This window comes from Bubalus kerabau, chromosome 9 (assembly GCF_029407905.1).
Source record: "Bubalus kerabau isolate K-KA32 ecotype Philippines breed swamp buffalo chromosome 9, PCC_UOA_SB_1v2, whole genome shotgun sequence".
Lineage (NCBI taxonomy): Eukaryota > Metazoa > Chordata > Mammalia > Artiodactyla > Bovidae > Bubalus > Bubalus kerabau.
In genome coordinates, this window is record NC_073632.1 from 92,570,772 (window position 1) to 92,584,036 (window position 13,265).

Consider the following 13,265-nt stretch of genomic DNA (forward strand, 5'->3'; position numbering starts at 1 on the left):
CAGTTTGCTGACAAAGGTCCATCTAATTAAAGCTATCATTTTTCCAGTAGTCATGTATGGATGTGAGAGTTGGACCATAAAGAAGGTTGAGCACTGAAGAATCTATGCTTTCTAATTGTGATGCTAGAGAGGCCTCTTGAGAGTCCCTTGGACATCAAGGAGATCATACCAGTCAATCCTAAAGGAAATCAGTCCTGGATATTCATTCGAAGGACTGATGCTGAAGCTGAAGCGCCAATACTTTGGCCAACTGATACAAAGAGCTGACCCATTGGAAAAGGCTGATTCTGGGAAAGACTGAGGGCAGGAGGAGAAGGGGGAGACAGAGGATGAGATGTTTGGATTATACCACTGACTCAATGGACGTGAGTTTGAGCAAACCTCAGGGAATAGTGAATGACAGGGAAGCCTGGCATGGTGCAGTCCATGGGGTTGCAAAGAGTCAGACACAATTTAATGACTGAACAACAGCAATTTCAATGTATGTGACAGGTTTTGAGCTAAGAACTTTGTATGTATTTTTTCTCATCTTACAACCCTCTACTTGGGTTTTCTATTACATATGAGGAAATGAACACTTCAGTTAGCAGTCTGACGTAACCTAGCTAGTGACACAATCCAGGTATGACTGCCTCTGTGGTAGAGTTCTCTCTGCTCTGCCAGGACATAAGGAACAGGAAGACAAGAGTGAGTATCAGCTCTATATGTCTGAATACTGAAGGAGGCATACAGTTTCCCAAGTAGGCTACCCAGTAACACAAAATTATCACCAGATGGGCACCTCTGCTTTAAGTTTAAACTGCAGTGAGAGGCTTCTTAAAGGAAACCACTAGGCTGGTGAACCACGATAATGCTATCATGGAACTTCCTTCTCAACTTTCTGAATTTAACAAACTCTTGCATCATGAAGTAGCAGAAAATTTCTTGTTTAAGAGTAGATTAAGAGGCAGACACTGCAGAGGAATGCATGCATCAGTGTAATGCACTGCATCATAGGCAAGCTGTGGGTTACTAAGGTTAGATGCTCTTGCAGGACACTGGACAAATCCTTCATTAAGTCACAGGAGAGACACCTCATGACTGAAAACTGAATATGAATCATTTAAAACAGCACAGAGACAGAGGCTATTACTCAACAATAGATCTGACCCATGGTGTTACTAAAATCCTTACAGCATTGCTTTAATCCTCACAAAGAAAAAGTTTCTTGGTTGACCGGTAGTCTCAAACTTGATCTTGCTTCCACTGGCCTCACGGAAGTGCAGTCATTCAACTGCTAAATATAACGTGGAGCATCATGCCTCTGTCTTCCTACAGGCCTGGGCTGAAAGTAATCATCACTTATTTTACCTCTACAGAAATCAAAAGAGGTTCATCTCTCCATGTTGAAGTGTGAACAGGAACTAACCTATGTGCTCAAGGGCTTCCACGTAACCTAGTTAGGAAGCCACACCTTGAGGTTACACCCTCTTTATGGTTATGAGGAAACCAAGGAAGAGATGTTGTGTTTTGGGCCCTGCTGAACAAGATTAAGTCTTGGCAAAAATATTTAGGTCATGCTGGTCTGGATGAAACCTAGTCAGAGGTTTTGGATGAATAATAGGGAACTGAGTGATTCCAGGGTCTTTCCTCCTCCACCCTTCATGTTTCCCAACCCCAGATGTTGCTTCCACAGAAACCCATCCTCTGGGACAAGGTACCATGATGATAAGTACATACCCAATGGGAGGGCATTATTAGTGTGGAGAGTTTGAAATGATATACAGTAATAATCCTCAGGAGAATCAAAAGATGCTTTTGGCATTGATGTTTGTCATTCCTTTTAGGGATTTTGCTTCTTTATCACTGAACTGCCATCGTATTGAGTGCCATAAGCAAGTTTCTCATGTTTGTATTTCCCATAACGCTCAGCAAAGTACCTGTCACCAACTGGGTACAGAGCAAATCTTGGTGAAATGAATACCAGTCATCACCCTGCTGCAGAGAAACACAAGCACCAGGATTCAGACTCCTGATCCTGTCTTCTGTAAACTGTGCTAGGGCAGCACTCTTCTGTGTCTCCCTTGCTCTATAGACTTTAAACATTTTGTGTCCTCAACATTATGATTATTATCTCTCTGGATGTATTTATGAGCCAGGAACAAACAGAACTAAACCACTACAGTGTACATAATCATGTTTCTTGTCCCTTCCCTGTGAAAAGTATTCTTTGTTTGTGCTTCCAGGCTGTTCACTTTTTTTTTTCCTGATTAACTGAAAATATTAGGTGAGTGTCAGAGAGAAGGGAGTAGATGCTGTGATACAAGAACATGTCTAAGCAGATTGAGGAAGGGGGATTTGGAGACAGTGAGTAAGCTATCCAGCAAAGGCTAGGATTTCTAAGGAGACAGGGATCTGGGGTATTGGAAAAACTGCCATGAGGTGGGGAAGAGTAGCGGGGCATGTATAAATAGGTGAGGAGCATGTCCTGTGCTAACTGTTTTACCTTCCATCAAAGTTTGTCTTAAGAAATCATTCAAGAAAGATCGAATTCCAAGGCTTCAAGAGCTAGGGATGTGTAACAGTTTGGTGTACTGACGTGTTAGTAGGTTATTTAATGGGATTCCCAGGTGGCCCATTTGTGTGTGCATGTTGGGGGTGGGGGACCATAGTTGGAGACAGGGGACAGGTGAGGTGGAGAAGAACAAAGCAGTGGGGTTGGGGGTGGAACAAAATATTAACTTTAACTGCTTTTCAAAGCTTACTCAGTTTCTACAACATATTAAATGTGATTAATTGCATAAAGTACAAACTTTATGGTTAGCTCTTCAGTCCACAAATCAGAGACGTTATTTACAGTAAGATTTAAAACCTAAAAAAAGATCCTATAATTAAAAATCCTAAAAGCATTATTTCTCACCTCAAATATGGTCCCATTGTAGGACTATCATTCCCACTGTAGAAAGATTATATAATTAGAAATATTATAGAAATAGAAATATTTAGAAATATGTATCAATATATAAATATATAAAAATAAATATTTATACTATTTATATTATATAAGTATATATAATAAACAAATATTTAGAAATATATTTCTAGAAATAGAAATATTATATAATTATAATATATTATAATTTGAAATATATTAGAATTTATTGAGGACCTGATTGCTCAGTTTCTAATTTTTAAGAATCTGACAGTATTTCTCTCTTATATTTCTGAATGCTTCACATTTTCTGTTTATGTGCTCATTTGGTTTAATTTGTATTATTTTGCACTTCCCTTGAACTTCAGTTCAGTTCAGTGGCTCAGTCATGTCCAACTCTTTGTGACTCCATGGACTGCAGCATACCAGGCTTCCTTGTCCATCACCAACTCTCGGAGCTTGCTCAAACTCATGTCCATCGAGTCAGTGATGCCATCCAACCTTCTTATCCTCTGTTATCTCCTTCCCCTCCTGCCTTCAGTCTTTCCAAGCATCAGGGTCTTTTGCAATGAGTCAGTTCTTTCCATCAATTAGCCAAAGTACTGGAGCTTCAGCTTCAGCATCAGTCCTTGCAATGAATAGTCAGGACAGATTTACTTTAGGACTGACTGGTTGGATCTCCTTGCAGTCCAAGGGACTCTCAAGAGTCTTCTCCAACACCACAGTTCAAAAGCACTACTGTGGGCAAGACTCCCTTCAAAGAAATGGAGTAGCCCTCATAGTCAACAGAAGTCTGAAATGCAGTACTTAGGTGCAATCTCAAAAACAACAGAATGATCTCTGTTCATTTCCAAGGCAAACCATTCAATATCACAGTAATCCAAGTCTATTCCCCAACCACTAATGCCAAAAAAGCTGAAGTTGAACGGTTCTATGAAGATCTACAAGACCTTCTAGAACTAACACCCCCAACAGATATCCTTTCAACACAGGGGACTGGAATGCAAAAGTAGGAAGTCAAGAGATACCTGGAGTAACAGGTAAGTTTGGCCTTGGAGTACAAAACGAAGCAGGGCAAAGGCTAACAGAGTTTTGTCAAGAGAATGCACTGGTCATAGCAAACACCCTCTTCCCAACAACACAAGAGAAGACTACACATGGACATCACCAGATGGTCAATACTGAAATCAGATTGATTATATTCTTTGTAGCGAAGCTGGAGAAGCTCCATACTGTCAGCAAAAACAAGACCAGCAGCTGACTGTGGCTCAGATCATGAACTCTTATTGCAAAATTGAGGCTTAAATTGAAGAAAGTAGGGAAAACCACTAGACCATTCAGTTCAGTTCAGTTCAGCTCAGTCGCTCAGTCGTGTCCAACTCTTTGCTACCCCATGAATTGCAGCACGCCAGGCCTCCCTGTCCATCACCAACTCCCGGACTTCACTCAGACTCACGTCCATCGAGTCAGTGATGCCATCCAGCCATCTCATCCTCTGTCGTCCCCTTCTCCTCCTGCATCCAATTCCTCCCAGCATCAGAGTCTTTTCCAATGAGTCAACTCTTTGCATGAGGTGGCCAAAGTACTGGAGTTTCAGGTATGACCTAAATCAACTCCTGATTAATTACTGATCAATTTTCTTTCCCTTGAACTTACTGATCTTTGTCTAGGCACTTTTGTATTTAGTTTAATGATAATCTTACAAATAATATTAAATAGTAATAGAGGTAATCCATGGAATAATGAAGGCTCATTAATATCTGCCTAATCTATTTTCCTAGAAAGGCCAGAGCTTGACAAAGATCACAACATAGTGGATCCTGCTTGTTCCCAGACAAGGCTTGTTTATTTAGCTGATGATATCTGTCCAGTTCATGCAGGCACAAATGGTAACTGGAAATTCTCCAGAAGTCATAAATGTGGAAATTAAATTGCAACACCACTCTTCTAAGTGCTCAGGCTGAAAACGGGGGCATTATCCTTCCCTTTTCTCTTTCTCTGATACCCTCCCTCATTCTGTCAGCAAATCTTGGCTCTACCATTAACATATAATTCAAAGTCAGACCTTTTCTCACAGTAACCACTACTTTTAACCTTTCCAAGCCACCATTTGCTTGCTGGGCTACTGCAGTAGCCTGTTAACTGTAGGCAGAATTTTGAGTATAAACTAAAAAGGGCAGTGAAAAATGGCTACACTATCTCTACATTCCTTTACATTTGGGGCAGGTTGTACCTAAATTTCTGACCAGAATATTTGATTGCAAGAACCAGAAACCTATTAGAACTCATGAACACAAAGAAAGAAAGTATTGCCAGATTTCCCAAGGAATAAGGATTGGGAACTGGAAAGTCAGGAATGGAGACTTTCCACCTCACTAGAGTCACTTCTCTGGTATAGTTTGTGTGTCTGCTTGGTTCTCCTAGGTTCCACAGATGTCTGGGAACTCTCAGCTTTAATCCCAGCTCTACGTGACTTCTTAGTTTGAGACTAATTAGCATCTTTATGACTCAATTCCAGATTCCCAGAAGAAGGTGATCTCTTGGTTTGGCTTACTTCAGGTGTCTGTCTTTGAATCAATCAGTTTAGACCAAGACACATGGTCATGCGATCAAAACAGAGGTGCCCAGTTCTAGCATTTCAGCAGGGCCTAGGGGACCCATTCAGAAAAGGGGGCGTGAACCAGGCAAACTAACTAATTAACATCTCTACTGCAATTTACGGATAATTTAAATTCAATATTCTGTTAAATGGTGTAGTGAATCAATTATTGTCATGCACACATCCTTTGGGACTCAATAAATGAAAATTAAGTCAATACAAATGAATGCTTAGCAGGTGAGGTAAAGTTTGTCTACCTTCCAGAAAGCTTTTGCCAATAACATAATTTCTTTTTAAAATATTTATTTTCAGTTTCTACTTTATTCTTATCAATCAGTATCCAGCTGCCCCTGTGAGACCAATAACAGAGGCTTTGTTAGCCTGGTAGCCTATAAACAAGACAATGAAGATGGGCAGATTCAGGAATGTTATGAATTCTTGGTCTTTGGCCTTTCGTGACAAATAATTGAATAAGCTGCCTTTCCTTCTATGTATCAATTATTTTTTTACCTTTTAATTTCTATTGAATTAACTGAGTATTGCTTAGAGCTGTCCTAACTCAGCTAAATGTATTAATAATACAGTTATTTATAATTTGTCAGTGGTATATATTATTATGTCATCATCTCCTGGTCCCTTCTTCAATAAGCAGGTAAGAAAGAATTCCATTTGGGAGAATATCATAGAATGCCATTGAATTCTCCCAAAGGCAGAAAGCTATTCAATTGTTTGGAATTGATACACTGAGTCGTTCCAGCAAACAAAACAAGAATAAATAAATAAAATTTTGTTGTGAGATTACTATGGATAAAACTATCCCATGTACTAAATTTTTAAATGAATAATATAAATTATTGATTTTTTTAGTCATTTTTATTGTAAAATTTAAATTTCTAATTAATTTTAATTTTAAAATAAAATTCTAATTTAAAACCAATTGACTAGTTGAAACTGATACAAAATGAGTTTGAGGATCTCATATTTTATCTTTGCCATCACAAAAGTAGATATTTGGGAGTGTTGTTGCTTTTTACCTAACAGAATTCTAGATATGTCTCTGAAACAGGTGTACAAAGCTAACCTACAGTAGCAGATACGCTCAATATTCATCCTAAATTGTTTAAAGTTTACATGTCCTCTAGGAACCAAAGTTTTGAGAATGTCAGGATGAGTTCATAATCTGATGAGAGGGATGAAGTGTAAAAATCAACACAAAATTCCAAAAGTCCTCGCCCCTTAAATTGGTGGGGTACTGGCCTAACCTGGTGATTTGTTGAAGTCCCTTTCTCCCCAAGGACACTGATAGTAGTTTTTCCATTTTACTATGTGTACCTAATTAGTGCAAACTTTACATTTTTCTTCCCCAGTTTATCCTCCAAAACCCAAGGAAGAAGGTAGTATTAATCTCATTTTACACATGAGGAATCTGACCCTTAGGAAAAGTAAAGAATTTGTCCAGGGTTGCCCATATTACCAAGGTCTGGATTGAAATCTATGTCTGGCAGACAACGGAGTCTAGGATTTTTCCACTATACCACAAAGCCTCTCAGCAAGAAATTGTCCCTTCTCCCAAGAGTTTCATAATCCAGTGATGACAAATCATCCAACAGATATATTTTCAAACTAGGTGAAAAGGTGGATCATAAAATTCTGTGGGGAAGTGATCTCTCTGTTTTGCAATTTACTCCTATGGAGATATACCTATTTTTTAAAAGCTCTCCAGGTAATTCTGACCATCTCCCAGCTGGCTTCTAATGCTTTTCTCCCTCCTCTTCACCTAGCCAACTCCTCCTCACCTGGACTCAACTATGATGAGTTCCCCATCTTGGAGGCCTTCTGCTGCCTTCTCTTAACCCTCTTCAGTCCTTCTCTTGCATGATTCCCTCAATGAACTCATCACATTGTTTCACAATTATTTATTTATTTGAGGTTTGCTCCCATTTGACTGGGGAGCTCGTTGAAAGCTTTGAGTCTTCAGTACCTAGCAAAGTGTTTGACACTCAAAAAATGTGTTTCACAGAACTAAATCAGTGAACAAAATTTTCAGAGCCACTTAGAAATGGCCTGAAAAAAATCTTAAAACTTGTTTTTATCGCTGGTTACGCCTAGTGAGTTAACTAGGTAATTCAATAAATATTCAATAAATATTAAATTCAATACATATTAAAACAAATTTACAGGTTTCCAGTGTAAGCGTTCTTGGATGCGGAAGCTCCAGAGTACTACATTTCCCGAAATTCCTGAGGCTCAGCCGCCACTGGTTTGTTGACTGTTCTTGACTGCTTGTCATTTCAACCAATACCCTGGCGAGAATTTCCCTGCACCGGGCGGGAGGCGACCAATCATAAGGAAGAGGGCGGGCACTTCTGATTTGGGCTCAGAAAACCCTCTGTAACTCAGAAGCGTCAGGGGCTGGGAGTTGGTAGCTTTGGAGAGTGTGCTTCTTCCCATTCTCACCTCACGAATTAGAATTCGTCTTTATGGGTTTCCAACCTTTTCTTTACGTTTTTCCTAGTTCCCACTCCTTCCTAATCAGTACCTCTGCTTCCCATCCACCTTTCCGTGTTAAACTCACTCTCCGGAAAATGTAACCGCAGCATGAATCTATCTTTTCAAACTTGAGCTAGACATCTGTCTGTGAGCATCCAAGTGAGATTGTGACAGTAAAGCAATGGAAAGATTCGAGCGAAAACTTCCTTCTTTCCCCTTTTCTCCTTGCAAGAGTGAAGAAGCTACTGGAGATTGCTTAGTGGACAACAGCATTACAGGACGGATTGAAGATTCTGAAATGAGTGCCCGCGCTGTTTACTTCCCTCCCTCATCTCCACCACCTTAGCGTGCGGACTGAATCTAGGGCTGGTGTGTCACTGGTTGGGGCAGACACCCAGCCCTGGAGCCGGTTCCCTTTGGCAGCCTATCCCATTCTAGCAGCTACCTGCCAGGTCCACGCTTTCATCCTACCAATAGTAAGAGCTTCAGGAAAGAATTCATTTCCCCCGCTCTAGGTTCATCTCCTTTCCTAGTACCTTTCTAAGTCTGTCATACTCTTGCCACAGAAATAACCGTTGTCCAGACGCTCTTTTTCCAAAATTCAAATCCAAATCAATCAAAAACAAAGACCATCAATAAAGCAGCAACAATCATTTTGCAGCCAGCAGCCAGGAGTGTGTGCCTCGTTAAAGGGTGAGAATATAAACCCTCGCTTTAATGACCGATTTTGAAATAAAGGTTTCCTGCTGCTTGGTACTCATCAACATTTTTACTACCCCAGCTGCAGGAGAAGCAGCTGCATCCACTGGCAGGGCGATTGAGATGGGAGAAATTTAGCCACGGTCTGGGATTTTCGCAGAGGATAATTTAAGCCCCAGCTCCACTCCGACAGCGGAGGGGGTGGGTACGCGCGGTGCGCATGCTCAGCAGCCAGGCTCCGCCGAGGCCCAGCTGCCGCCACCGCCGCGGACAGCGCTGTACCCGCGGCTGCCGCTGCTGCTCGGAGCGGGCGTTGGTGCCCAGTGCCGAGGCGCCCTGTCAGGCGGGAGGGAGCGGCCGTGCGGGACCGCGGGCGGCGGCGACGGCGGTGCCTGAGGAGGGCAACCGGGGCTCTGAAGGAGCGAGGGCGGGCCGAACCAGCCGCGGAGAAGCGAGGCAGAGAGCTCGGGGACCCACCCCGGCGTCCTGCGTGCGATGCCCGGCGGGCAGCGGCGCTGAGCGGCAAGGAGGCCGAGCGGCGAACGCGGACGGAGAGCCGGCGACCCCCGGGAGGAGGAGGAGGAGGAGAAGGAGGCTGATCCGGAGCGGGAGGAAGCGCTGAGGGACTGCGGGGGCCCGGGCGGGCGACGAGCGGCGGGGCCGCGGGCCATGGACGCGGCGGCGGCGGGGGCGAGCCGGGGCGGCGGCGCGGCGCAGAGTCAGCCCGCCGCCAGGTGAGGCTGGGCGGCGCGGGCTCGGGGCGCCGCCGCCACTGCTGTGCCGCCGGGCCGCGGAGCGAGGCGGCGGCGGCGGCGGCGGCTGAAGCGGCGGCCTCGGAGCGAGAGGAGTCGCCGGCGGGGCTTCTGGTCGCCGCTGCTCTCTCTCGTAGTCGCAGCATTTCCTGTTCGGATTATCTCTCGCTTCTCCCCAGCTGCCTCCTTCCCCTCACACTCCCACTCGCGCCAGCTCCTCTGCGTCCTCGGTCGAAGCTGCTTTCGGCCCGGGCCGGTTCCCCCCCGCCTGGGGACGCCCCTTACCTCGGCTCCCGGGGTGCGGGGGAGCCCCGCCGCGACCATGAGGAAATTCAACATCAGGAAGGTGCTGGACGGCCTGACCGCCGGCTCGTCCTCGGCCTCGCAGCAGCAGCAGCAGCAGCAGCACCCACCTGGGAACCGGGAGCCCGAGATCCAGGAAACACTCCAGTCCGAGCACTTTCAGCTCTGCAAGGTGAACGGAGCGCGCAGCCCCGCGAAAATTGGGGTCGTTTTAGGGGCACCTCGGGCTTTAAGCCCGAGTGCCAGGGTTAGAACGCCAATAATACTCAGTACCGCGAATAAAGGGCTCGCTCCCACAGCACACGTTTGCTTGGTGGGCTATTTTGGAGATTGACATCATCTTACTCCTCTTTTCGTTGATTTTCACATGCGGCAATCATTTCAGGATTGCTTCCAACATACTGACCTTTAATTCGTATTCTTAATCAACGACTTTTATATTCAAGCATTTTGATAGATCTTTCACCGACTTCCAAGTTTCCTTTGGGAACAGTGTCTAACGAATATTGTTTATGAAAAAGCTAGACGTGTTCAACTGGATGTTGGCTCATTTTCACCTTAAAATGTAGTAGGAGACTTAACATATGAAATCACAGGGTCTTGTTAGCCTTGTGTTTGGTGAAAAAGTTAGAAGTGGAATTTTTGCCTATTAATGGTACGGCAATTGCCATAGTGATGTGTAATTCAGAAAGAATGATGCAGCGAATTAATTCACCAGCTGCTCAGTGAGAAATACAAACTTGTGTCTGTATTAATACCTGCCTTCTTCATAAATACCAGGCGTTCGTAAGTCAGAGTTTAAGTGTGTATTATACTTTTTGCTTCAGTATCCTAAAATTAAGGATTTAATACCAAGATGCAAAAATAGATGCTGTATTTATTTTCATTCTGTTCCGGTTGCAACATGATGAGATAGATTTTTGCTAATTCCTTTGCTGAATCCTTAATTATGACAGCGTTTCCGTAAACATACTTGCATTTAACATAGAAATAAAGTAAGGATGAAGTTATCACACTTAAAATAAGCATGAATTGCATTTTTAAATGAATTTATAGAATTTTTTTTACCACTGCCAACTTTAATAATTTGTTCTCAGACATAATAGTAAAAAGAATGTTAAATTTTTTTCTAAAGAGTACCTCTGTGATGAGAAGGTAGAAATGTAACACTGGGATCGATTTTTTTTTTTTTTTTTTTTTTTTTGGTTTCAGTTTTTACTTGCATAAGTTTTTATGTGATGTAGAAGTCATAGTTTTCACAGTTTGTTTTTTTTTTAAATAGCAGTGCATGTATGTGTGTTTTGTTTCAGTTATAATAGGTTCTTAATTGGTTCTAGGTTCTAATGTTTCTGTTGACTTTTCTGTTTTAAAACTTTGCTTCCTGCCCTGGTTGCTGTGATGTCACTTGCCTATGCCTAGACTGTTCGCCATGGATTTCCCTATCAGCCCTCAGCCCTGGCCTTTGATCCTGTACAGAAGATCCTGGCAGTGGGAACTCAGACTGGTGCTTTAAGGCTGTATCCTTTCATTTAATTTAAGTGAACTTTTCCTCAGTCATTCTCTATTGCTGATTAGTTGCTTTTCCTGTGTAATTCCAAAGAAATGGTATGATCAGGTATTAACGTGAAATCCTGTGGTTGTGTTTTTCCCCGTGATTATACACACGTTCAGGTTGTATGTTGCCTTGTTGTTGTCTTGACTCTCAATTTATACATCTCTAAAAACATGTAAAAAGAGTTCTAAAGGTTTGCGATGATAATTACTGTCTTTGCGAGGAGGTAGAAGTTTCTAAGGGGAAATATATCTGCTTATGGTAATGGTCTATTGAACAGACTGTGTTGAGGATGAAGCTTAAGGACAATTGTACAAGGCACATTTTATTTGCTTTTTAAAAATATTGTTCATAGTAGATGTTCCAGTTATGACCTATTTATTATTCTATTGAATTAGAAATTGAATTTGAATTTGTTTCTGACCTGATCATCTAGAAAAATTAGAAAACAAATGTAAATTTTATATAGTTACAAAGTGTTGCCGTTATCTAGAAGTTTTAGAGCATTTTCTTAGTATAATGCAAATAGAGAAGTATACTATCTTGATATGTTTTCCTGTCATGATCTACATTTGTGATGTATATGTAAATACTGTGAGGTTAACTGTACTCTGAAGTATTATAGAGAAATTTTTCCTGGTTATGCATGAACTATAATTTTATCATAGCATTTTTTTTCCCAAATATCTACTCATTCTTCAAGATCATTTTTTCAGCCTGAACAATGGAGAATATTTAACAATTCCTCTCAAACTATTTAAACTTGAAGTAAAATTGTGTTTACTTTTACTGTGGCATTTACCTACATTGCCCTTATTTTTAAACTTAAGCTTAAGATTTTAAAAAGAAAATGCTTTGTTCACCATCAGTAGGGTATCTGCTTCCTATATATTAGTGAAGTAGTGTGTTGGTAATAAATAGCAAAAAAACACCAGATAATAAACAGAGACACAAGCAACTGTGCTCTCATTTTAGATTTATCTTCCTCCTGAGAAGGGGGAGGGGGTGGGAAGCTTGCATTTGATTTAACATGTATCTTGCATTTCCTTACCTTTCAAAGTCTTCATTTCAAGGTAGGGCTATATATGGTATCAGGATATGCCTCGTTTCCTTTGTGATTAATGTGCTATGTTCCAAATGCTTATAAAAGTTTTCCTTGAATTGTGTTACTAAGTGAAGACTATCACTCATAGTAAGTATCAATAGTACTCTCATACCTACTAAAATGGTAATATCTGACCAGGCTAGATCTCAGTTTGTGAGTTTCTAAGACAGTATGTCTAAATGGTTCTTGCCCAAATATCTAGTTGATACTGAAATATTTTTTACTTCATTTTAGATATTCCTATATCCAATGATCAATACCTTTCTAGTCTAGGGTTCCTATTTTAGTCTTGTGAAGATGGGACTTAAATTTTGGCAATGTGGGTACTAGTTGTCCAGCACAACTCTGTCTAGTGACAAAAGTAGTGCGTTGTTGGATGTAGATGGACTGTTTAGAATGAAAAGCAAATTTTTTTGTTCCCAAAAAGAGTATCGCCTGGACTCAAAGGGGGAAAAATGTGGAACTAAATTAGTTATTTTTAGATTATTTTGGTTTTCTTTTCAGTGGGTTTAATTTTTACTATTTTCCCAATTGAGACCCAATGTGGTCTCAATTTTTTTATGTACATAACTGTTTTAACAGCCAGTCTGCTCCTTTTATAACTTAATATAATAAGTACTGCAAGCAAGGCTGACTGTATAAAACCAAGTCTTTTTCTTAAACAAGACTTTTTATCCCTAATGCGTTTGAGTAATTAGCATATTAATACACAAAGGGAGAGGTTAGAGTGTTAGGCCTAATGTTAATTGCCAAATGACAGCAGGGATCAGGTGTACAAAATTATCACTTAATATCAGTCTTTTGCTTTTGTACATGTTTAATAGTTAAATACTATATGAAAAGTAAACCTATAA

The 13,265-nt window shown here is 41.4% G+C and overlaps 1 protein-coding gene across 5 annotated transcripts in view; it reads left to right on the forward strand.

Annotated features, from left to right (window-relative positions):
* The first annotated feature begins 8,930 nt into the window (after window positions 1-8,930).
* Window positions 8,931-13,265, forward strand: part of STXBP5 (syntaxin binding protein 5) — a 157,331-nt gene continuing 152,996 nt past the window's right edge. For all 5 annotated transcript variants that reach the window (XM_055535890.1, XM_055535893.1, XM_055535895.1 and 2 more), the window contains exons 1-2: window positions 8,931-9,926; window positions 11,174-11,271. In XM_055535890.1, coding sequence (XP_055391865.1) covers window positions 9,774-9,926; window positions 11,174-11,271 — 251 coding nt within the window. In that variant the 5' untranslated portion in view covers window positions 8,931-9,773. The remainder of the gene's footprint in view (window positions 9,927-11,173; window positions 11,272-13,265) is intronic.